We start from the raw sequence: 27,395 nt of genomic DNA on the forward strand, positions 1-27,395 counted from the left end.
TCCAACGTGAAGCTAACTTCACCACGGTGAATGGAGTAACACTAGCGTTAACATCAGGTCGTTTGTTTTAGGAAAAAGTACACAGCCTTGGCTGCACGGTGGATGAGTGGTTAGTACCAGGCCTCACAGCTAGAAGACCTGGGTTCAATTCCCCCCTCAGCCATCTATGTGCATGTTCTCCCCGTGTATGCGTGGTTTTTCTCCGGGTACTCCGGTTTCCTCCCGCATTCCAAAAACATGCTAGGTTAATTAGCGACTCCAAATTGTCCATAGGTATGAATGTGAGTGTGAATGGTTGTTTGTCTATATGTGCCCTGTGATTGGCTGGCGACCAGTCCAGGGTCTACCCCGCCTCTCGCCTGAAGACAGCTGGGATAGGCTCCTGCATACCCTCGGACCCTAATGAGGATAAGTGGCATAGAAAATGGATTGGATGGATATGCAACTAAATCATTGTAATTTCTGTTGTCAACTTCTCCCATATCCGTGTTAAATCGCCTTTCTAAAATCTGACATTGCTGTTGGTCAGGTACAACTCAGGAGTACCCCAAGGCTCTGTTTTAGGTCCATTCTTGTTTTTCTTGTGACGTATTTTATTACGATTAACATATGCACCCACATTCCAAAAACATGCTAGGTTAATTAGCGACTCCAAATTGTCCATAGGTATGAATGTGAGTGTGAATGGTTGTTTGTCTATATGTGCCCTGTGATTGGCTGGCGACCAGTCCAGGCTGTACCCCGCCTTTTGCCCGAAGACAGCTGGGATAAGCTCCAGCACCCACCATGACCCTCATGAGGATAAGCGGTAGAAAATGAATTAATGTATAAATCTCTTGCTATTTATTCAACTTTTATAGGCTGGGACAAGACCGTACCATTTTCATTATGTGTTCTTCATTAGCTGCATGCATGCCACCCCTCCTACTTACACATTGACTAACTAGTAGTTTCTAGTTTGCAAAAAAATATATATATATATGTATGGGACTATTGAACACTCCACACTTCCTGCCCCCCTCTCTCTGCTGTTTGGTTACTCACAGTTCGCCTGATTGGACTCAGTCTCGCGGCCTGGAGGTGAGTGGATTTCCTGATGGGTGGTTGCTAAGCGACAGATGCCCATATGTGGGGGAACTGGTGTCGGAGGCGGGCCCAGCTGTGCCAGATGATTGTGTGTGGGTTACTTTGAAGATAACTCTGATTGAACGGCACATGTGGCAATTTCGAGATGTCTTGTGTAATTTGTGTACGTGTGATATTGGGATAGCCCCCTGCAGGCACAACAGTGTAATTACTATCATTACCAAAGCATCTGCTACAGCGCTCCTTTGAGGCTAAAAGAGGAATTTTAAGGAGGCACGCTGTCATTGCATGTTCTGATGGACCCATGTTGTTGGGTCGTAATATTGTGAAATTTTTGGAAGCGCTTCCTGGTGCGCCGGTCCCTCATCCAGTCTGATTAGGCCTGTTGGTAAGTGCCGCCGCTTCATTTAGTCCCCTGCCGGGACTCTCATTGTCTTCATTAGAATAATCAACAGGTGTAGCGGGGCCTCACAGATAAAACACCACCTGATAGCGTTGAGAGTTACAAGTGTTAGTCACGCCTGTTTGGGGCCGCTTTGAATCCTCCTCGTAGGGTTCGTAGGGGGCAGCCTTCAACAAGGCACGATGCAGGCTGAATTCCGTCTGGTTTAATTGCCGTGAGCCACTTCTACTCACTTGTCATGTCCCTGCGCTGTGACTTGGCAGGCTCCTTTTCCACTTTGATTGGTGCAGGAGTAAAAGCGGATGTTTTTAAATTCACGGTGCTGCGTGGAGGCCCTGCTAAGTAGCTCAGCAGCCAAACTTATGAGGTTAAGAAAGCCAATTTAGTTTTAATCACACTAAGCATCACGGCAACGGATATTGAACCAGTCAGTCTGGCATATGACTGTGTGGTGTTGCCTGCTTGTGTACAAATATTGGCAGGTTTTACGTATGTGGGGTAAAATTGAAACAAAAAGGTAGTGACGACTCAATATGACTCATGAATATATTTAAAAATACACATAAATCATACAATTAAAATGTATTTCATCCATATATCCATTTTTGCAGGCATGCTGGAGCCTATCACAGCTGTCTTCGGGCGACAGGCGGGGTAATTAAAAGGCATTAATGAATTCAAATAATAACTGCGAATTAAATAATAATATTCATTCATTTTGTACCGCTTATCCTCGCAAGGGTCATGGGGGTTTGCTGGAGCCTATCCCAGCTGTCTTTGGGCGAGAGGCGGGGTACACCCTGGACTGGTCGCCAGCCTAAAAATATGAAATAATTCACAAAATACATGCTGACACATAAACACAATTGATATATAATAAAGAAATTTAAATATTACAAAATAAATTCTTATTTTAACTTTTTATACTTTTCATTACATGTAATATATTGAAATATATGTGAAATATATTTAATTACAGTAAGTAAATGACATATGTCATACTAAAGAAATATTACCAAAATTAAATTAATAACGACATAATAAATCATATGAATTAATATATTTAAAAGTACACACAAATACAATCAAAATGTAATGATTCACATAATAACTACACAATAAATAATTGTATAAATACTTAAAATGGTTTAAAATATAATTAAAATAAATATTTACATAATTAAAATACATATTTACGAATAAGTTACAATCAAAATGTAATAATTCACATAATAACTACACAATAAATAATTTTATAAATATTCAAAATTGTTAAAAATAGTTAAAAAACTAAAGAGTATGTGACAGTAAAATAAATAAATCACTACAAAATAGTCCAATAAAATGAGTACAATAAAAACTTCAAAAAAGTAATATATTGACAATAAAATCTAAAAACCAACACATCCAAAAATATGATTTTGTACATCAAGAGCAGGAGCACGGCACTCGTGTGTATAATTGTTGATATTAAAAAGCATGAGTAATATACTGCGTAGATGGCCATTTAATTAGCACTTCAGCAGAGTGACAAATGTGTGTAAGTAAGCGTGTCCCCCTGATGCAAGCGAGCACTAATGCTTGTTTTCTAAAACCGACGCTTGCAGGCTATTGATAAGTAAACAGCCTGCGGCGGGGCTCAGCCCGAGGCCACAAAAAACGAGGAGGAAGAGTAAAGGTCAGTGTGGATAAAAACAGATCCATGTCAGTGTCACTCCTACCTCCAGCACACCATCTGCTATGTCATACTGATGAATGGTGGTGTGTTTGTGTCTGCGTGTTTATTCTTGCTACACAAAAAGATAAAAGAATGTCCTTACTTGTTTCTCTTGAGAGAAAATCAAACATCTTGACAAGAGGTTACGCTTAGATTGCAGTCGTTGTCTTTTATTGCTCTCGTACGTCTATCAGCCGTCGTGTAATAGTAACTAAAAAAAAAAAAAGATAATTGTGCCTCCAAGTATTTTCCTGCAGCTGCTTTAATTAGTCTACATTTCTCATAATGAGGATGGTATCAGTCCCGTGCAGTGTGAGTGGATGTGCTTAGTGTAAATCTTACAGTATGTCCAATGGCCAATTTGGATTTTCATTCATTCATTTTCTACCGCTTTTCCTCACGAGGGTCGCGGGGATGTGGGGGGGCTGGAGCCTATCCCAGCTGTCTTCGGGCGAGAGGCGCGGGGTACACCCTGGACTGGTCGCCAGCCAATCACAGGGCACATATAGACAAACAACCATTCACACTCACATTCATACCTATGGACAATTTGGGGTCGCCAATTAACCTAGCATGTTTTTGGAATGTGGGAGGAAACCGGAGTACCCGGAGAAAACCCACGCATGCACAGGGAGAACATGCAAACTCCGCACAGAGATGGCCGAGGGTGGAATTGAACCCTGGTCTCCAAGCTGTGAGGTCTGCGGGCTAACCACTCGTTCTAAATTTCAAAAATATTTAAAATATAATTATATATAAAATTATTAGGTTAAGGTTAGTTTTCAATCTGATTAATCACATTTTTTACATTAATTAATCATGATTAATCACTAGACTTCAAAATACCCGCGACCCTATTGAGGATAAGCGGTACAGCAGAGATGGCAGAGGGTGGAATTGAACTTGGGTCTCCTAGCTGTGAGGCCTGTGCTAACCACTCGTTCTCTGTGCAGCCTTCTATCAAATTCCAAATTTCAAAAATATTTAAAATAGAATTATATATAAAATTATTAGGTTTAGATTAGCTTTCAATCTGATTAATCACATTTTTTACATTAATTAATCATGATTAATCACTAGACTTCAAAGTACCCGCGACCCTATTGAGGATAAGCGGTACAGCAGAGATGGCAGAGGGTGGAATTTAACTTGGATCTTCTAGCTATGAGGCCTGCGCTAACCACTCGTCCACCGTGCAGCCCTTCAATTTGGATTTTTGGACTTTTAATGTAGCACATAATGGTACCCATTATTTCACTGTATGGTCATATCACCCCGTACTTTGGTACGTGACAAAAATAAAATTAAAAAAAACAACAAAAAAACTGAAAACTATATTAGGAAAGCAGGAAGTGAACAAATGTAACAGTTACTGATTGTAAAAATACCAGATGGAGGGGTAGGATTTAATAAGCTTTGCTTCTTCCTACTCCTTTTGGACATGTGGAACTGTGAACTGATTATGTGATGCATTCAATTGTCATCTGATGCATGTTCAAATGAAATAAAACCATTACCATTACCATTACAAAACATTCAAATGGAGTTTGGATGTTGAAACGTGTAACCCCAGTGAACTTGTTCCAAAAAAAGGTAGACATTTGTTTATAAATCCTTAAAAATGTCTCACATTTGATCAAAGTCACACAGAAAGCTACACATTTGTTCCAAATGAGCAAAAATTGCTAACCAATGAAAATGATGCAGTCAAGCAGCATGTGCTTGGAAAGCAGACGGGAGATAATTAGCACCAAACAGACTATAACTTTGAGTTTGTTGACATTATAGACAGCGCTGAAAGACTCTGTGGTGCTAACGGGCTAATAAAACTCTCATAAAGACCTCATAAAGCAGTTAATACAGAGGCGATGTACCTGCAGTGTGTTTAAATATGCAGCCTGAGAAAGGGAAAGGGGGGTAAAAAGTAAGGAAAGAGGTGAGATAGCAGGAGCGCTGGTGCAAATCAAAGCCAAATTAAGTGCATTTACATATTTAGATGAGCCTTTCCAGGCAGCCTGTCTAATTATTTCATCTCCATTTTTCATTTGTGCACTATACAATTCAGGAGCAGCGGGCCGTGAGGAAAGTTTTCCCTCCTCCACCTTTCCGTCCTTGCCGTTATCAACCAGCCCCTTCACCCTTCTCGGGCCCCTTATCCGGGTCATTACCATACGCTTTTTGTCCACTTGTTCTCCCCTATCTCCCTTCACTCCTCCTCCCACCCTCTGCCACCATGTTTTATGCATGGCGGGATAACGCCCTGTATGTGTCCGCCAACGAGTGTGTGCGCAAAGGTCCGTCGCTAATGCCCTTTTCTGCCTCCATGTTTAATGCATGGCCGGAATGCGGCTAAAGCACGGTGGTGGCGGCGGCACCGGTGAGCCACGCGTGTGTCCGTGCGGCCATTATTAAACGCGTCAAATTAGCATGAAGCGCGTCAGGAGCAAACGAGCCACGCTAACCTTCCATGTCCCAGCCGTTATTCACACTCCATGAATCTTTCCTAAGCTTCCACGACACTTGCACCGCTGGGAAAAGACATTTTCTTAATCAATGACTGGGAAAATTAACAATCAATTATTATGTGAATGCAATGAGAAGTCACAGCTACTTTCAACGTGTGGCAAACGATTTGAGTTCATGACAAAGCTCGTGTTTATCAAGTCAATGTTATGTTCGAGTGCCAAATTTTTAACAAATTTTTGTCATGGTGGAATTTAGGTGCTTTGGGAAGCCCTACTGGGAACACACCCTTAGACCTATAAATGTTGTTTGCATGTTGTATTATCATGTTAAACAATTCAAGGAAATACAGCTGGAATAGTTGCAGATTCTGGAAGATCTAGAAAGCTTTTATTGTGTGTAGCTGCTCTATAGTAGTCCACAACTCGATACAAAGCGCCAAAAATTAGCATAATAGGTCCCATTTAATGCTAATGAGCTTTTTTATATGTACAGTATGTAGTACTTAGTATGTACACGCCCTTAGCTTTAAAAGGGACCTATTGTGCTTTTTACACTTTTCTGACCTATAAATGTTGTTTGAATGTTGTATTATTATGTTAAACAATGACAAAGTTTGCCCTGGGCGTGCAGGGGGCGTGCAGGGGTGCAAGCCGAGTGGTCCAATCAAAGCAGGCCGTGTGTGGAATAAATTAAAACAGGCTATTTTCGAAATCCAAGGAAATACAGCTGGAATAGTTGCACATTCTGGAAGATCTAGAAAGATTTCTGTTCTGGTTATTGTGTGTAGCTGCTCTATAGTAGTCCACAACTCAATACAAAGCACCAAAAATTAGCATAATAGGTCCCATTTAATGCTAATTAGCTTTTTTATATGTAAAGTATGTATATTTCTATTGTAGACTTTATACACATTTTACATATACAGTATAAATAATAATAAAAATAAATGCCATATTTAAAATACAATAATGTAACATGAAGGAGGAGGACGGATGGCCACAGATTTAACAAAGCTATGTGAGCTACAGTGCTAACATTATGCTCACATATTAACAGCAACATCATGCTAAGTTAGCCTATTGGCTAACTACAAAATAGTAGCATATTAGTCAGACCTGAATTGCGCCTTTTGGTGGTAACTGCCGATTAGTCGCTTTTAAGAATTATCCATGCCATATTTAAAATACAATAATGTAACATTAAAGAGTAGGATGGAAGGCCACAAATTTAGCAAAGCTTTGTGAGCTACAGTGCTAATATTACGCTCACATATTAACAGCAACATCATGCTAAGTTAGCCTATTAGCTAACTACAAAATAGTAGCATACTAGTCAGACCTGAATTGCGCCTTCTGGTGGTTGCTGCCGAGTAGTCGCCTTTAAGAATTATCCATGCCATATTTAAAATACAATAATGTAACATGAAGGAGTAGACAGATGGCGACAAATTTAACAAAGCTATGTGAGCTACAGTGCTAACATTACGCTCACATATTAACAGCAACATCATGCTAAGTTAGCCTATTGGCTAACTACAAAATAGTAGCATACTAGTCAGACCTGAACTGCGCCCTCTGGTGGTTGCTGCCGTGTAGTCGCCTTTAAGAATTATTTATAATACAACAAGAGGTCAAACAAATTGCCTTTGTGGGGACACTTTGGCTGGTCCATTAAAAAAATGCTAGCATTAGCGCCTTTATATATGTGTGTGTGTGTTGTACTGCTGGCATAAAAGGTTGTTATGAGCTTTAGGTGTTAATTGGCTGAGAGGAACTCTGTTAATATTCTCCTTGCTCGTCAGGAACAGCAGCAGCAAACTGATGAGTGTGTCATTCTGTTCCGGAGGGAAAAAGAAGAGTGCAAAGGGCCCCCTGTAAGAGATTATGCTATAAGAAAAAAAAAGAGGAATAGAAGGGACCGGAAAGACAAAGAAGGAACGAGACATAATAAAAAAATAAACGTTAAAGTGTTCCATTGAGGACGCTTAGTAAAAGCGAAGATGATATCATGCCAAGGAGAAATGACCCCTTTGTTGGACATTTGTGAAGAGGCCCTAACGGTGAGGCTTCATCCTAATGACGTCCGCCTTTCTACAGCGTAATCCACACACTCCTTCTTCTTTCCTGATGCAGGAAAAGCGATGCAAAATACATAAACATTTGCACATCGGAGTGGATTCTTGTCGCCTGTCGCCGCCAGGTTTGCCGCCCGCATGAGTAATGAGGGCTGCTCCCAGCATGCGGCGAGCATGACAGCGCACGCCGAAAAACACTCGTTAGGCAACGCCGGGGGTGCAACCCGGCAGGTAACACTCTTTACTTTTATCTCGAGAAGAAGAAGAAGAGGAGACGGTGGGGCTTAGGTGCCATCTTTTTACCTCCCTAGAGTTGCCGTGTTATGCATAAAATACACCACCGCCTTATATTTCTTTTCTTTCTAACGCTGCAAATTGTGTTTAAGTGTCACCTGTAGAAATGTCCGCCCGCGGCTTCCTTTATTTAAGCAAACAAGGAGACCTGTGGTGGCCTTGAGTACTGCTGTCACTGGGAAGGGACAACCTATTGAAGCTCCTTTCACTCCTCAGTATGCACCAGGCTAATTCTTAATACCGCTTTTTTTTTATGGTAATGCAACTATTCATAAACAACCCTGCAGGAATTTGCATTAAGATGTTCTGTCAAGTTGTTCTGCACAGTGGATGAGTGGTTAAGCAAGGGCCACACAGCTAGGAGATGCATGTTCGATTCCCCCTGAGGGTATCTATGTATGGAGTTTGCATGTTCTCTCTGTGCGTACTTCAATTACTCCAGTTTCCTCCCACATTCCAAAAACATGAATCTTAGGTTAATTAATTAACATTAGTTAATTGACCTTAGTTAACTAATTAATTGGCGACACCAAATTCCAAATTGTCAATAGGTATGAATGTGAGAGTGAATGGTTGTTTGTCTATATGTGCCCTGTGATTGGCTGGCGACCAGTCCAGGGTGTACCCCGCCTCTCGCCCGAAGGCAGCTGGGATAGGCTCCAGCACCCCCGTGACCCTCGTGAGGACCACATTCCAAAAACATGAATTTTAGGTTAATTAATTAACATTAGTTAATTAACCTTAGTTAACTAATTAATTGGCGACACCAAATTTTCCATAGGTATGAATGTGAGTGTGAATGGTTGTTTGTCTATATGTGCCCTGTGATTGGCTGGCGACCAGTCCAGGGTGTACCCCGCCTCTCCCCCAGACAGCTGGGATAGGCTCCAGCACCTCCGCGACCCTCGTGAGGATAAGCGGTAGAAAATGAATGAAGGAATGAATCTTCTGTTGTAAGTTGTGCTGCACAGTGGATGAGTGGTTAGGCGGGGACCACACAGCTAGGAGACCCATGTTCAATTCCCCCCTGAGGACATCTCTATGTGGAGTTTGCATGTTCTCCCCGTTCGTACTTCAATTACTCCGGTTTCCTCCCACATTCCAAAAAAATGAATCTTAGGTTAATTAATTAACATTAGTTAATTAACCTTAGTTAACTAATTAATTTGTGACACCAAATTGTCCATAGGTATGAATGTGAGAGTGAATGGTTGTTTGTCTATATGTGCCCTGTGATTGGCTGGCGACCAGTCCAGGATGTACCCCGCCTCTCGTTCAAAGACAGCTAGGATAGGCTCCAGCATGCCCAAAGATGATGGATGGATGTTCTGCCATGTTCTGTTCTACAATAACGGGCTACAAGTGCGCCACTACAGCAAAACCAAGGACTACAGCTATACACCAGGGAAAACAGTTCCAAAGGTTTTTGGCCAAGTTGGCACTGAAGACGAAGATTCTGCTGAATTTGTTCAGCAGATAAATCACAGATCTGGCTCAGGTTGGCGTGTGGCACGAGGACAGGAAAAAGCAGTAATAGATTCACGGATGAAAGCTGGTGTTATATCAAGGTTCTTCGTCCCGTGTTTGTTTAATCGCTGCTCTTTAAATGAACCAAACAGAAGGCTTGGTCGTTTAAAGAGCAGTAATAAGCTACGATTGGCTTCCTCATCTGTTCGTTGACGGAATCCTCCATCTTCTTGTCATTGCGAGGAAGTGTTTCGTTCTAAAAAAAAAAAAAAAAAAGCCAGCCTCGGGAGGAATGAGCTAAAATTGTCGCCGTCTGTAATTGTCAAGATTGATGTATAATGGGATGAGACTAATAATAGGATGAAGACAATGGCCACCATAGAGCCTTTATGCCTTCCTTTCCGCACTGTAGAACCCAAGTAAAGTTGCTGCCAAGTCTGCTGAGTGCCAAAGAGAGACTTTAATCTCCCGCTTTTATTGTCCAAACACAAAAGGTGATGCTGAAGATGAGGATAAACACTTGTATGCTCACGCACTTCCTTTCCTGTTATATAACTTAAGAATTACAATTTTAATATCCGCTTTTTTCTGCACATTTAAACACTAAAAAAAAGCGAAGAAATCAAAAGCCCACTTTGCACAACATGTCCATCCAAGTGTACCCGAACGCATCGATCACCGTGACCAAGAATTAGCCCGCACCCCCGAGGAGCGGTGACTTTTCTAATTAGTGAGTTCACAGCAAATCCGTTCAGATCAGCTGCCTCGAGGACGGGCGATTAACACCGAGACCGCCACAAATCCCCCCCAAAAATAAGAGAGAGATGGGAAGGCCAGTCCTCATGTGAACCCAGAGGTGGGTCAAATTTTGGGAGGGAAAATGTCTTCTTACTCAGAGTGGCTTAGCATGAGGATGAGACATGATAATTTCGCACAGGGGCATCCAAAATGCAGCCTGGGGGCCATTTGTGGCCTGTGGCTGATTTTTTTTTATTATATTGGACCGCAGTAGATTCATCACAGTCATCATTTTATGAGAATAACATGAATATTAATGAAGGTAATTTTAGTAGTGGCTGCACGGTGGATAAGTGGTTAGCACGCAGGCCTCACAGCTAGGAGACCCAAGTTCAATTTCACCCTGTGCCATCTTTTGCAGGAGTTTGCATGTTTTCTCTAACTCCAAATTGTCCATAGGTATGAATGTGAGTGTGAATGGTTGTTTGTCTATATGTGCCCTGTGATTGGCTGGCGACCAGTCCAGGGTGTACCCCGCCTTTTGCCCGAAGACAGCTGGGATAGGCTCCAGCACCCCGGCGACCCTCGTGAGGATAAGTGGTAGAAAATGAATGAATTAATGAATGAATGAATGTTCTGTTGTAAGTTGTGCAGCACAGTGAATGGTGGTTTGTGTGCGGGCCACACAGCTAGAAGACCCATGTTCGATTTCCCCCTGAGGGCATCTCTGTGTGCAGTTTGCATGTTCTCCCCGTGCGCTACTTCAATTACTCCGGTTTCCTCCCACATTCCTAAAACATGAATCTTAGGTTAATTAATTAACATAGTTAGTTAATTAACCTTAGTTAACTAATTAATTTGCGACACCAAATTGTCCATAGGTATGAATGTGAATGTGAATGGTTGTTTGTCTATATGTGCATTGTGATTGGCTGCCAACCAGTCCAGGGTGTACCCCGCCTCTCGCCTGAAGACAGCTGGGATAGGCTCCAGCATACCCGAAGATGATGGATGGATGTTCTAGTCGTAGCCACAGATGCTTGCTGGTGAGGATAAGCGGTAGAAAATGAATGAATGAATGAATGAACGTCTTTATTTGTATATTTCATCTGTATTTCAATGAATGAACGTCTTTATTTGTATATTTCATCTGTATTTCATGTACTATCATATCTTCCATAGCATTTTGACACATGATTTTTACATTGCAAAATTAAAGTCCATGTATGATGCATTACTTAATCCTCCGGAGAACACACTGAGGAGATAATATTATCCCGTGAGTTTATTCAACAGCTTGCACATCTGCACAGTCAATTATGCAAGCCTCTAGCCAGTCACATAGGGAGTGTGTGTGTGTGTGTGGGGGGGGGGGGGTCAAAATTGGTCAGGGAAGTCCACATGGCTACATCAGAGTAACCAAGATGCCGCTGAGACGTCCTTGGGGAGTCTTTGATTTATCTTCACCTATACGCAACATATGCCCCCCCCCCCCCCCCCATCCTTCACAGCTTGCCAGCTAATAAACCCTCAAGAATCACACATGCACATATCCAGCACACACCCCTCCAGGGAGAAGAAGGATCCAACATCAAGATCCACTTACCCAAGAAGCACCTTAAGGACAAATGTAATCTTGGATAACCCCCCCCCCCCCCCCCCCCACTCCTTCACAACTACAGTACATCAGCGCTGTTTTCTCCACCATACACATATACACTCTTTGCATCCTTCATCCCATCACCTCCCATCTGTCCCCCCATCCGTGGCCCACGCTGTAAATATCCATATTCCCACTCTCTCTCCCTTGTCGGAGTGCTTTGATAGCGTTGCTATTAAACGCCGCCGCAACCTCCTCGGCATGCTTAAATAGGCAGGGATCCATGTAACGCTGCTGGAGGAGTAGTGCTTAATATTTTGCGCACGCAGCTGACTTAAGCCCCTTAAGTGCTTTGGCAACACTTATTCCAACTGCAGCATCGACGGAGCCCATTAAAAGTTGGATTTGAATGAGAAGCGGACGGAAGAAAGAACGACAAAAGAGGGGGACACAATTTGCTATTAAACACCCTTTGCTATAAAACAAACACACCCAGCAGGGAGCGGAGAGGGGGGGAGGGGTGGTAGCCCACATTGACAGCTCACACAAATACTCGTCGTATCGTGCCGTGACTTTTAATGCAATCCTCCCTCTTGTCGGTAATTACGAGCTTTGCGAGGTGCGTTTAGATGCTTTATTAAAAGCGTCTGATAAGTATGTTTGACTTTATTGGACTTGATTACGGGCGGGTGAATGCCCCTTGTAAGCCAAGAACAAATCAAGAGGTGACACGGTAACAGCAGAACTGTGTCGCCGTTGCCGTTTTACAGGACAATGAAAGGCATTGAGCGCCACAGCGTGGCTTGAGTCCGCCGTCGGGCGGCTCGGTTTCATATACGGCCAATCGCTGTGGTGATTGCACATACGGTGACAACAAAGGAAATGAATTATGGATGATGTGATGCAAAATACCAACAGAGGATCGATATACGGGATGCACCACTGTAATTGAAACAGGAGTTCAGAACATTCATGGAGGGATTCATCTACGTAGTATGTCATTAACAAGAATGTCAACACCCCAGACTTTCACTGTCTGGGGTGTTTTCCACCCGATAATGTCTGGTCTGGCTGCACGGGGCCCGAGTGGTTAGCACACAGGCCACACAGCTAGGAGACCTGAGTTCAATTCCACCCTCTCTGTGGCATCTCTGTGTGGAGTTTGCATGTTCTCCCTATAGGTTTTGTCCGAAAAATTCCAAAAAATTGGTTAATTGGGCGAGTGGTTAGCGCACAGGCCTCACAGCTAGGAGACCCGAGTTCAATTCCACCCTTGGCCATCTCTGTGTGGAGTTTGCATGTTCTCCCCGTGCATGCATGGGTTTTCTCCGGGTACTCCGGTTTCCTCCCACGTTCCAAAAACATGCTAGGTTAATTGGTAACTCCAAATTGTCCATAGGTATGAATGTGAGTGTGAATGGTTGTTTGTCTATATGTGCCCTGTGATTGGCTGGCGACCAGTCCAGGGTATACCCTGCCTCTCGCAGCTGGCAGCAACCACCCGTGACCCTCGTGAGGATAAGCCGTAGAAAATTAATAAATGAATAATGTCTGTTCTCTGCTGCTACTTCCTGTCTTACTTGTTACTTCTGTCCCCTGTGTGGGGGGGCATGACAGGAAATTGTCAATTGTCCAAATTGCAGTATTCTACACTGGTCACTAGGTGTCAGTAATGTTACATTGATGAGACAATAATCACAACAGGAAAACTGTCCAGAAGTACAAAACTATAGGATGTCTTATTTATGCCGTAGATGTCTTATAATGTCTGCTATACAGGCTCATACAAGTGTAAACGTGACTATAGGGTTGTTATTTAATGTTTAGAAGGCTCTAATAATGTTAAAAACACGGATTTAGATGGTCATGAACATGTTTTCTATGCTCTAAGGAGAAAAACATTCATTTCATTCATTCATTTTCGAACGCTTTTCCTCACAAGGGTCGCGGGGAGTGCTGGAGCCTATCCCAGCTGTCTTCAGGCGAGAGGTGGGGTACACCCTGGACTGGTCGCCAGCCAATCACAGGGCACATGTAGACAAACAACCATTCAAACTCATATTCTAGCTGTGAGTGCTAACCACTCGACCGCCGTGCAGCTGAGAAAATATTTGATTCATAAATAAGGAATGACTCATTGAGTCTGTACCCAATTAACGGTTAGCGAGGGATTACTGTAAGTGAAGGGAATACTGTTTGATGTAGTTTTTGGTATGATGTCCTCCTACGGGAGCACAGCTCCAGCCAGATGTCTGCCACATATACATAAACCCCTGCTGCCATCAAACTAAGCATTTTAACATAAAGAGGCAGTGTGACGCCTCTGCGGGCGCCTGCATGGATACATTAACGAGGAGGAGAGACAGTGAAAAGGGCCAAACACTACCCCAATTTGCCACCCCGCTTTGGTCAACAGTGGACAGTCGAGCACACATTCAGACACACGCTGCCACTGTTTGCGGACCTGAAAGACAAGCATTGTCACATCACTACACACACACACACACATACACATACACCAACCATTTAACCTTCACAAAATAGTATGCAAAATATGCAGATGCTGATCCCACACTGGAGTCAAGCATCAGGGGGAGGGTACTCGGCGTTATATAAACAAGTAGCAAGACAAGATAATGGACAGATGGATGTGATTAGTCCCAAGACCACGTCGGAATTTTTTCTTTGTGTTTATAGATTAACAGGAAAAGAAGTCAATCTACGGCCGACACGTTTTCTGGAGATATCCAGGATCCACTCAAGGATCGGATAGTATTTTTGTTGAAGTCAGAACTGAAAGGGGGGGGGGGTGAAGATCAGTGGTGAGCCACCTGGGTGTTTACCATTTTGAGGGCTGCTGGCTGGCTAAGCTATAGTGTTTGCAGTGGCATGTAGAGCAGTGGAGTCGTGTTTGGTATGCTAACTTTATCCCTTAAAATACATGGATTTCTCGGAATTGTAGGCTTAAAAAAAAGCATATATTTAAGTGAGTGTGTAGAGCCTAGGCTGGGTCTAAGTCATGTCGAGTAGTTTGTGATTATCCCATCCAAAAAGACTAAAATTGTCCGTTTTCTTTGACCTGCTCCTTTGACTCAGCTCTCAATCGAATTTTATTTAACCTCCGCTCTCCGCAGATGACTTGTGGAGAGATAGAGTCCCCCGTGTCTCCCGTGAGACCCGACCGTTCGGGTTCCCGCTGATATGTCGAGCAAGTGGCTAAAAGACTTGTTGCCCTAGATTTCATGAGTCCTCCGGGGGGGGGTGGGTGTTGCGATGCATTTTGCTGTGGTTCAAAAGTTTGCACGCAACAACGGAGATAAATTTGCCTTCCTCAGCCTCTTATGACTGGAAAAGTGATGTTTCCGGTGCGTAGAACCAGCTTAGCGTATTGTGGTTTACTGTTAATTGTGTTGATGGCGTACAATGCTGTGTTGCAGGTCTCCTCTTGTGGTCGAAAATAGGTGGCCCGGCACTATTGTTGTTTTGCGACTAAGCGTTTGCATTGTTCGAAAGTTCTAAGTAGCACAAACTCAAGCTCATTTGCATGCGCATTGTCGTTATTCTACCTCCTGGCAAGCGACTTTCCCAACAACAACAATTCGTATCTGCTTGAGACAAACCCCAGCAAAAGCGAACAAATTAGTGTGTAGACTTGTTTGTCAGGCTTGGGTGTTACAGAGGGATCCATTGATTGGAAAGTTCACATCAATATACAATGAGGCCTGTTCCGAGCTCTGTCTTCAGTCGCCATGACCGCTGCTGCCGCCGCCCTCGTCCTGCATCCATCTGGCTGATCCTGCATAGCCTGATTCTGGTGTTGCTCCTTCTGCGATTCACCCGTAAGTTGCAACAAATGTATCCCTATTAAAGGAGACAAAGCGTATCGATTCCACAAGAGAGTCATTATGTAGCAAACAGGTCAGCGGAAACAGAGACATAATGTGTATACGTGTATGCATTCAATTTATATTATAGCTCAGCTTATCCTGTGTATGATGGAGAATGTGGATGGTTATGTTTGTAATTTGTGTTTTTGTTTATGTGACTTTTATACTGAAACGCAGTCGGTAAAAATGATTCATTATTATCATTATTATTATTATTAAATGATTCTTCACAGCTGGGAAACCAGGGTTCAATTCCACCCTCGGCCATCTCTGTGTGGAGTTTGCATGTTCTCCCCGTGCATGCGTGGGTTTACTCCGGTTTCCTCCCACATTCCAAAAACATGCTAGGTTAATTAGCAACTCCAGTGACTCTAGGTATGAATGTGAGTGTGAATGGTTGTTTGTCTATTGGGAATTTACATTAAGATGTTCTGTCAAGTTGTTCTGCACAGTGGAGGGCTGGTTTGACGGGGGCCACACAGCTAGGAGACCCATGTTCGATTCCCCTGAGGGTATCTATGTGTGGAGTTTGCATGTTCTCCCCGTTCGTACTTCGATTACTGCGGTTTCCTCCCACATTCCAAAAACACAAGTTAATTAATTAACATTAGTTAATTCACCTTATTTAACTAATTAATTGGCGACACCAAATTGTCCATAGGTATGAATGTGAGTGTGAATGGTTGTTTGTCTATATGTGCCCTGTGATTGGCTGGCGAACCAGTCCAGGGTGTACCCCGCCTCTCCCCCGAAGACAGCTGGGATAGGCTCCAGCCCCCCCGCACCCTGACCCCCGTTACCCTCGTGACGAAAAGCGGTCAAAAATAATGTGGGACCGACTATGTTTCTCAATGAAAACTGCAATGCAATGAAATGTCCGCCATCTTTGTGTAGTGTGTCAAGAACATACCGCTTGTGATGGATAGTCGGCTTTATTTTTATTTTTTTAAGATGTGTAGCAAAGCCTGCTTTATTAACAAAGCCACTCGTGAAACGGTGGGCTCACGATTTGCCCTCATAAATGGTTTATGGGCACGCATATTGGCTACTTTTAAGTGTATACATCATGTGTTTTACTATAAAAGAGGAATGGGGGTTCAATTCCAGTGCGTTTGGCAGTGTTAAATCTCTCATGTGGTGTAATCGCCTCCCTAAATTTCCTTTAAGCTGCTGTCGGGATGTGTGTGGTGGCCATTGTTGCTGGCTTGTCGGGAGTGTGACAGAGCCAGGCTTTTAACTGGATGCGGAGGAGTGGGTGATGGTAGGGATGCTTTATGAAGGGTGAACGGGGAGGTAATGGGATGGGTGCACGATGGTGAAGGAAAGGCAGGATGGGAAAAGAGAGGATGCGGTGATTGAAATAAAATGCTGGAATGCTGGGACCGGAGAGATGCTAAAAAAAAAAAAGACGACGCAAAGGTCAACATGGGAATGTATTTGGAGTGGAAAAAGATAAGATGGAGACTCAGTAGGGGAGGAAAACTATTGGCTCAAATTAAAGAAAATGTTTTTAATGAGAGGTCACGAATGAACAGAAACAATTTGATGCTGATTCGCCTGATTAGCTTTACCGTCCTGGTGGAGTTTAAATGATAGAGAGTCTTCTGGTCGGAGATTAAGACTAAGGGGGGGAAAAAAACAAGCCGAGAGAAAGCTGAGCTACTGCCAATTAAAATAGGCCAAAGCAGACCAGAAGATGAAAGCGAGGCTAAAAGCAAGATATCCACTCCACTCATTTGTTCTGTCCTCTTGTCCCGCTCTCTGCTCTCCTCGGTCCTTGCTTTTTGCTCTCCCGGCTCGCTGTGGAAGCGGTGCCCATTATGCTGCAGACTTGAGCTGCAGAACAAATCACATTTAGCCTTATAGCGACAGGGAGAGTGTGGAGATGGCGCTCGGAATTATTCCCACTTGGTCCACCCTTCCAAAAAAAAAAAAAAGAGTGAGATTTGCAAACGGGGGGGAAGTAAAGTGCAGCATCTGTGGGAAGGGAGGAGGCTTTTGTCAGAAATATAACATGGAAAGGTGCAATCCCAGGATAAGGTAGATAGGAATGATACTCCTTAGAAGAGTGGTGATATGGAAGATGTAACATGAGAGCAGGAACGGAGAAGGTAGGACATGTAGGATGGGATTAAGGTGTGGGCAGCAGGGATGAAGATACAATATCTTCCAAAAAAAAAGTACAGCCGTCATGTTTCAGTGAGCATTGTTATGGTAGTGTATCTCCTCGAGGGACAATACTATACACATGAAACATGAATATACTTCACAATAGTCACTATACAGCTTGTGGATTTACTATCCACTCAAAATCAGTCAACACAACCACGACTAAAAAGCTGGTTCTTTGCAGTTAAGCATGGTGGTGGTAGCATTGTGACATAGGGCTGCACGAGTGCCACCGTTACTGGGAGAGCGGTGGTTCATTGAGGGGCATCATGAATGTGATATTGTCCCTTGCCAGCCTGTTTGTTGGCAACACAATAATACACTTAATTATCAAGTTTAAGTGTCAGAGGTCCCACAATAGTGTACATTTGTCCCTTGACCACTTTAAAGTTGACATTTTTTCAGTTTTTCTAATAAATCATGCCGTTTTGTGGTCGAATACAGCCTATTATTATATGTTTATTTTATATAAAAATATTTATATATATATATATATATATATATATAATAAATAATAATAATAATACATTTTATTTGTATAGCGCTTTTCAAGATACTCAAAGACACTTTACAAAAGAATGAAGTTGAATAAAACAAGTAAACAGAATAAAAGACACACCAAAATAAAACATTCATTGGTTAATACATGAGTAAAAACATGAGTACAGTTAAAACATGAGTAAAAGCGGGGCGGGGCACAGCAGTCAGGTGTAAAAAGTTAAACATTAAAAACAGATTTAAAGAGGTGGGTTTTATATAAGAAATGTATTTTAAAAATATATAAAAATAACATTTTATTTATGGTATTATTATATAAAAAAATACTACAGAAATCATATTTATTTTCTACCTACATGAATTTTCAAGCAAAAACAATGGGTAAATTAACTAAAGTACTTCTTATAAATGTGTTTCTTCATAGCAGTCCAGACAGAAATATGTCCGCTTACAATGGACCTCCCTCCTGTTGGCTTAGTTCACTGTAGTCTTACATGAGTACTATTTTGAACCACAATACAACAAACAAAGTTAACGAGCTAACTAGTCTACTAGTTTTGTTTACTCTGCTTGAGATGACGTCCCCAGGCCGAGTTTCTGCCAAGTTCAGACATGTTTTTTTTACTAATTTAACATTCAATTTCAAACAAATGAACAACATAGAGCATAATTATAAACGATATACGGTCAAACATATTTAAGAAAAATAATGTTCATGACGCTTTAAATCTTTAATATTTAATATATAAGTTTGTTTTGTTTTGTTTTTTTCATCGGCATGGCGGTCGAGTGGTTAGCGCACAGACATGAAAATAAATGAATTTTCTTTTTAATTTTAATTTTAATTCAACCTTATTTTATGTGTTATTATTGTACAATCACTGTTCTTTTTTTGTATTTTAGTTGTTTCATTGTTTCTTTAAGATATGCAGAAAGCCAATAAAAAAACACCCCCTTTCATAGTGGCTTAAAAGTACATTTTGCATAATGAGGCACCTAACTATGTTTCTCAATGAAAACTGCAATGCAATGCAATGTCCACCATCTTTGTGGAAGGATAGTAAACAAGTAATTTTGACAAACTCCTCACTCTTGAAGCAGAGGCAACCAACTTTGTATTCCCACTTCCTATGTGGCCAAGCGTCCCAGTACTTTTGCTTCTCTGCTGTCCTGAGTGTTTAAATGGCGGACGAGTGAGTGAGTGAGTCCCGTGGCAGGGAGGTGAAATGAGGCGAGGACATCAATAGCATGCAAGTAATGAGAAAAAGCAAGATTTGTTAAGGATTATGTTTTATTTATAGAAGATATTTCTTTCTCCTTTGCTCTGCATTTGATTGGCAGAGTGTTGCCAAGAGATAGAAAAGAGAGATGGAGTGATAATTTTAGACCGTAGATGTGGGCGGGGGAGGTGGAGAGAGGGGACGGGGGGGGGTATTAGAAGCTCAAAGTCAGCTGGATGATCCTCGCTACACCTAAACTGTCATTAACCTGGAGCAAGTGTTCATTTTTGCAGAAAATACATTTTCATGCACGGTGCGGAGGCTGGCGCGCATCACTGACTCAAGGGATGATGGGAAAATTGGACATCCAGATGGGAGAAGATGGAGTAGTTGCCAGTAGGTGACTGCCCCCCCCCCCTCCCCCTTATCCCGGAAAAGGGGGAGAAAGTAGAAAAAAAATGAGGCGATGTTATTGTTTAAATTAAAAGCAGTAATAACGCAAAAGGTTGTGAATTGTCGCCCCCTCCTACATCGATTCTCTTGTAAATCCTCATCCCGCCCATGGAGGAAAACACGAGCTCCTGGCGGGCTTCCAACGGAAAGATAATGAGACATAATGAATAGGGAGGCGGCGGCGGCGATGGCCCTCTCACTCTTTCAAGGATGCACACGGGGGCTCGTTTGGGGGCACACTGACACAGCACATCTCTTTACGTTGACACACTCAAGGATGGAGCCGGGGCGGTCACTCGGCAAGCTAACCCACTAGGAGCTAGGAGAATTTGCCGTGATTGAGCGGTTCAAGTGGCTGCTTCCCAAATCCAGCCCAACACCTCCCTCGTACCTCAATCATCCCACCCTGTCCTCCATACCGGACCCCAACAATACGAATGGAGTTTAATGTTGTTGCCACAGTAGCCATGTTTACATGAGGAGTTTTTCCGAATGGAATCTTTCCTTAAAGCAGCAGCCGTCGCTCGTTTGATGACTATAGGGGTGTTATTTCATACCTACAGGGCTCTAATAATGGTAAAAAGCAGCAGCCGTTGCTCGTTTGGTGACTATAGGGGTGTTATTTCATACCTACAGGGCTCTAATAATGGTAAAAATGCTCCAACTATGCTATGCTCCAACTATTGAATCCTAATTTGCAGAAATTCACTTATCACTGTCAGGTTTGGAGCCAATTAACTGCAATAAAAATGAACGACTATATCTCCAAATTATATGACAAAATGCTTTATGCTTTATCTTTCCTTAAAGCAGCAGCAGTCGCTCATATGGTGACTATAGGGGTGTTATTTCATACCTACAGGGCTCTAATAATGGTAAAAATGCTCCAAGTATGCTATGCTTTAACTATTGGATCCTACTTCGCAGAAATTCACTTATCACTGTCGGGTTTGGAGCCAATTAACTGCAATAAAAAATGGACTACTATATCTCCAAATTATATGACAAAATGCTTTATTGTTGTTTTTTTTGGATTAAAAGATTAAACTTTTTTTTTTAATTTGCAGAAATTCACTTATCACTGTCGGCTTTGGAGCCAATTAACTGCAATAAAAAATGGGCAGAAATTCACTTATCACTGTTGGATTTGGAGCCAATTAACTGCAATAAAAAATGGGCAGAAATTCACTTATCACTGTGGGGTTTGGAGCCAATTAACTGCAATAAAAAATGGGCAGAAATTCACTTATCACTGTCGGGTTTGGAGCCAATTAACTGCAATAAAAATGGATGACTATATCTCCAAATTATATGACAAAATGCTTTATTGTTGTTTTTTTTGGATTAAATGATTAAACTTTTTTTTTAATTTGCAGAAATTCACTTATCACTGTCAGGTTTGGAGCCAATTAACTGCCATAAAAAATGGGCAGAAATTCACTTATCACTGTCGGGTTTGGAGCCAATTAACTGCAATAAAAAATGAACGACTATATCTCCAAATTATATGACAAAATGCTTTATTGTTGTTTTTTTTGGATTAAAAGATTCAACTTTTTTTTTTAATTTGCAGAAATTCACTTATCACTGCCGGTTTGGAGCCAATTAACTGCAATAAAAAAATGCACGACTGTATCTCCAAATTATATGACAAAATGCTTTCTTGTTGTTTTTTTTGATTAAATGATTAAACCATTAAAATACCTTCATCCCCCTCAAAAATTGCAGATACATGCTTTTCAGTGTGTAGCAACAATATATCATATTTTTGTATTGAATTGTATGATAATAAAAATGGTTAAGTACAGATTATTTGCTGAATTGATGCACCGTATTTGATATTTTTAGCTATCAGGGTTCTGATAATAGAGCAGAACTTGTAATGTTTTTATTTTTTTTTAACATTTGTATTAATTTTGCAATGAGTATTGTAAGCAGGAATACAGAATTCAATATGGCGGTGATTCAAACTTAGCATTGTTCAGCCTTGGAGCAGCTCTAGTCTAGCAAAGCTATTGTTGCGTACATGTTGACAAATGATAGCCTCGGCTATGTATTGCTGTAGTAAATAAAGCCTTCTTGTTTTATTCAAGGCAACAAGGCAAGTCAAGCAAATGAGAAAAGGCTTAATGAAATACTGCCCCCGCTTGGCTGGATCGAGAATTATTGCTTTTTTTTTACCCCGAACACACTGATGGCGCCCGCCCGGGCCTGATATTGATAGTGTTCCACGTTCCATTGTTTTTCCTGCTTGCGAAGTGTTTTATAGGGTTGTACATTTCATTGGAGGTCAGATTAATAGCAGGCGTCACAGAGGTTCCTTCCCTCCATCCTTTCTTCATCGTCTTCCTCTGAGTGAGCGAACGATCATTGAGCTTGTGACATTTGATTTTCAATGGCCGCCTGTAAAGTGCTGTGCCAGCTGCTTTTCGCAGACGCCAAAGTGCGTCATCGCACTTATATTTCATAGCGCCCTCCTCCCGGCGACCGCCGCCAGCTGCGTTATTGTACCATCAACTCTCACTTCCTAGCTCGCTGTTAGCGCCTGTCGTCCGATCTTCCACCTGTGCTAGCTCGGCTGGGTTGTGTCACTTCCAACTTTTTGTTTGGTACTGATGCTAATTTTCTTCAAAAGGGTGTTTTTATATTTTTTTAATATAAGTGGATTATAGGATGGCACTGTTTTTCAGTCATTGTATTATTTTATATTCAATACAGAAGAGACATTCACTTTTATGACTGTACTCAAACTTATGGTGCTGCTCAATGTCATTTGAGCACAGTGAATTTTGCCTAGCAACAAGCAACCATGAACAAATTACTAGTGTGTCCGCAGCTACATAGTTACATATAAAATTTTTACCTGAAAATTATGTTTTTACACTACAGTCAAATATTGTAAGTATGTGTATTTAAATGATTTCATATTTGTTGTGTAATATAGAGTCATTTCAGAATGGTTAGCAACAATTCGGGCTAGCAACAATTGTAAAAAAAAATTAGCATCTTTGTTGATCTACTTTGCTGCGTCTGCTGGATTGTAAAATGTATTTTTTAACACTGTTGGCTGACACGGGTTCGATTCCCTGCTCGGGCATCTCTGTGTGGAGTTTACATGTTCTCCCCATGCATGTGTGGGTTTTCTGTCAGTCTCTTGAGAGCTGTGGAAGAATTTTGGCCCACTCATTTTAGCCAAATTTTTCTTTAGGTTTCTGAAAAAAATACAAAAAACAAAAATAATAATCCCACCTTTTTAAAAGTATTTCTAGTTTTATATTTTGTAGGGAAATAGAAAAAAAACATAGTTTTAAAAATTGTATGTTGACACAGGGACGAGTGGTTAGCATGTAGGCCACACAGCTACGAGACCTGGTTCGATTCCCTACTCGGGCATCTCTGTGTGGAGTTTGCATGTTCTCCCCGTGCATGCGTGGGTTTTCTCCGGGTACTCAATTTTTTTCCCACATTCCAAAAACATGCTAGGCTAATTGGCGACTCCAAATTGTCCATAGGTATGAATGTGAGTGTGAATGGTTGTTTGTCTATATGTGCCCTGTGATTGGCTGGCGACCAGTTCAGGGTGTACTCGGCCTCTCGTCCAAAGACAGCTGGGATGTTCTGTTGTAAGTTGTGCAGCACAGTGAATGGTGGTTTGTGTGCGGGCCACACAGCTAGGAGACCCATGTTCGATTCCCCCCTGAGGGCATCTCTGTATGCAGTTTGTATGTTCTCCCCATGCATACCTCAATTACTCTGGTTTCCTCCCACATTTCAAAAACATGAATCTTAGGTTAATTAATTAACATTAGTTAATTAACCTTAGTTAATTAATTAATTGGCTACACCAAATTGTCCATAGGTATGAATGTGAGTGTGAATGGTTGTTTGTCTATATGTGCCCTGTGATTGGCTGGCGACCAGTTCAGGGTGTACTCGGCCTCTCGTCCAAAGACAGCTGGGATAGGCTCCAGCATGCCCTCGACCCTCGTGAGGATAAGCGGTACAGAAACTGAATGGATGGATGGATGCTGACACAGCATATATAGACAGATAACAGGAAGTAAAAGTATATAATAGGAAGTGCTTTTGCTATTAAACTCCGGATCCCTTCGTCCAACTTTATCTGCAGCTTGATTTTCATCTTTTTAATGATTTTTTAAAAAATGAAACTAAGCAAAATGTTCTTCATAACAGGCAAAACAAGAAAGACACAGCAGATATTGAACTCCAAGAAAGATAAAGACATGTGGGGAACAAAGACCCCAAGCTTGACAATTGCCACTAATTGTAGTCATTACTGAGCCTATTCTCTGCATCAATATTGTGATTCATATCGGGAGCCGTCACGACCTGCCATCGCCGTCGCAATTATTTTCTTAATGGCTGTTATTACTCATCGCCCCAGCAACCAAAGTTGGGGCAGCCATTGTTTTTAAATGGCATCCTTCTTCAGCCAGACAGCGTCTCTTGATCAGTCGACTTGTCATGACCGAGATGGACGGACTTGAAGTGGGACAGTATTGAAAGAGAAACAAGAATGTGGTCTAATTGAATTAGTTGGTATGGTATACTAGATGGTACATGGTAATTCACCCTTATGGACCGCCATTTTTCAACACACTGTCTATGTGCCATCCCCAATGACGTTATGTCCGATTCCCCATGCTGCACATAATTCAAGTGAGGGACGGTTTGCCCAAAAAGGTGAGGCATTCGGCCATAGACTGAGTATATATCAAAAGTCGAACTGCAGTAGAGTAGAGTATTTCTAGTTGTAGTTGAGGCGCCTTCAAAGGGTGAGTATTTTTACTTTATTCAAGTTTAGTCGTGTGGTTAGCATGCAGACCAGGGTTCAATTCCACCTTCCACCGGCCATCTCTGAGTGGAGTTTGCATGTTCTCCCCGTGCATGCGTGGGTTTTCTCCGGGTACTCCGGTTTCCTCCCACATTCCAAAAACATGCTAGGTTAATTGGCGACTCCAAATTGTCCATAGGTATGAATGTGAGTGTGAATGGTTGTTTGTCTCACCCGAAGACAGTTGGGATAGGTTCCAGCACCCCCGCCACCCTTGTGAGGATAAGGGGATGGAAATGGATGGATGGAACCGATAGATTCTACATGGTATGGTCTGGAACATGACAAGTGGTTAGCGCTTAGGCCTCACAGCTAGGAGACCCGAGTTCGATTCCCCTCTCGGCCATCGCTATGTGGAGTTTGCATGTTCAATGGTTGTTTGTCTATATGTGCCCTGTGATTGTCTGGCGGCCATTCCAGGGTGTACCCCGCCTCTCGCCCAAAGACAGCTGGGATAGGCTCCAGCACCCCCGCGAACCTTGTGAGGAAAAGCGGTAGAAAATGAAAGCATTAATGAATTATACATATGGTAGTGATGCAATAATTTCTGTTTTTTTTTAAATATGCATTTTGGAATGAAAAAAAAACACACAATATGGAGACATAATATAGACTGTACATATATATATATCCATAAATTCCCAATACACACAGATACAAATATATTGGCTGTTCTGTATAGTGTCACCCTTATGGAACCTTTTCATTGCCATGCACAAGTAATTACTGTTTGTGTCATTTGAAGTCAAACTGCAGTGCTCGGCGTCCGTTATGGGGGCTGGCGTACAACATAGTGGGCACTCTGATCAAACCTTAATTAATTGGTGTCCTCGTTGCTCGACTGGTGACATCAAAGAGACACCCTGCTGTGTCTCATTCTAACTATATTTGGATTTTTGGGTCAGACAGGTTTATTTGGAAGATGACAGATCTGGGTGTGGGGTGTGGGGTGTGGGGGTGTGGGGTGTGTGCACGCTTGTCTTTCTATCTTTGTGGGGCTTAACCCATCAGTAGCTTTTACTATTGGGACGTTTATCTTTGTGTGGATATTTTGGCTTAAGGCCGCAGGCTACAATCAAGTCGGTAGTACTGTCGTCCCTTGCCACACTGTGGTTGGAATCAAACATTTTCAAAAATATGCTAATTTAAAAATAAGAATATTAAATGAAATATAAATTTGAAAAATCATGCTGTTTTCTGGTTAAATCTTCTTCTTTTTCTTTGAGCTTTTCCCTTCAGAGGTCGCCAAAGCAAATGAACCGCCTCTGTCTCTCTGACACCAACTACCCTCATGTCCTCCATCACTACGTCCATAAACCTCCTCTTTGGTCTTCTTCTCTAAACGCAGCATCCTTCTATCAATCTTCATTCTACCATCTCAGTCTGGCCTCTCTGACTTTATCTCCAAAGTCTCTAACATGTACTGATGTACTCGTTCCTGATCTTATCCATCCTGGTCACTCCCAATAAGAACCTCAGCATCCTCATTTCTGCTACCTCCAGTTCTGCTTCCTGTATTTTCCTCAGTGACACTGTCTCTAGACCAAACAACATGGCGGGCCTCAGTTTTGTGTACCTTTCCTTTCATTTTGGCATTTTAGTTTTGTGATTAATTATGACCTCGTTCCTGATCCTATCCATCCTGGTCACTGTCAATAAGAACCTCAGCATCCTAATTTCTGCTACCTCCAGTTCTGCTTCCTGTATTTTCCTCAGTGACACTGTCTCTAGACCAAACAACATGGCGGGCCTCAGTTTTGTGTACCTTTCCTTTCATTTTGGCATTTTAGTTTTGTGATTAACTATGACTTCGTTCCTGATCCTATCCATCCTGGTCACTCCCAATAAGAACCTCAGCATCCTCATCTCTGCTACTTCTAGTTCTGCTTTCTGTATTTTCCTCAGTGGCACTGTCTCTAGACCAAACAGCATGGCGGGCCTCAGTTTTGTGTACTTTTCCTTTCATTTTGGCATTTTAGTTTTGTAGTTAATTATGAAAATCTAGGCATCTTATTTTTTGCTTATATTAAGCATTTTCAAGCATAAAAATGGCTACATTAACTAAAATTCAATTATAAGGCATTCAGAAGAGGCATTCAAAGTTGCTGTGAATATGTAGTATTATATATATGTCTATGTTGGATGAGACACACAAGCACCAGAGTTGATCATCAAAAATGCAGGCTTCTATTGTAGGTTTGCCGTCTATATTAAGCATTTTCAAGCATAAAAATGGCTACATTAACTAAAATTTAATTATAAGGCATTCAGAAGAGGCATTCAAAATTGCTGTGAATATGTAGTATTCTATACATGTCTATGTTGGATGAGAGATGATTGTCAGAAATGCAGGCTTCTATTACTTTTTTTCTAGTACTTTTTGGATTTAATCTTGCATGACATGACACCGAAACAAGAGTACATGAATTCTTTACGTGTCTTTAACATATCCATGCATGACATCCTCC

General features: G+C 41.9%; 1 protein-coding gene across 4 annotated transcripts in view; it reads left to right on the plus strand.

Annotated features, from left to right (window-relative positions):
* Positions 1-14,433: 14,433 nt before the first annotated feature.
* Positions 14,434-27,395, plus strand: part of cadm4 (cell adhesion molecule 4) — a 63,296-nt gene continuing 50,334 nt past the window's right edge. Inside the window, exon 1 of one of the 4 annotated variants that reach the window (XM_058054103.1) lies at positions 14,434-15,684. In XM_058054103.1, the coding sequence (XP_057910086.1) occupies positions 15,561-15,684 (124 nt within the window). In that variant the 5' untranslated portion in view covers positions 14,434-15,560. The remainder of the gene's footprint in view (positions 15,685-27,395) is intronic. The other 3 variants (XM_058054101.1, XM_058054102.1, XM_058054100.1) reach the window with 3 other exon arrangements.

This window comes from Doryrhamphus excisus, chromosome 17 (assembly GCF_030265055.1).
Source record: "Doryrhamphus excisus isolate RoL2022-K1 chromosome 17, RoL_Dexc_1.0, whole genome shotgun sequence".
NCBI lineage: Eukaryota > Metazoa > Chordata > Actinopteri > Syngnathiformes > Syngnathidae > Doryrhamphus > Doryrhamphus excisus.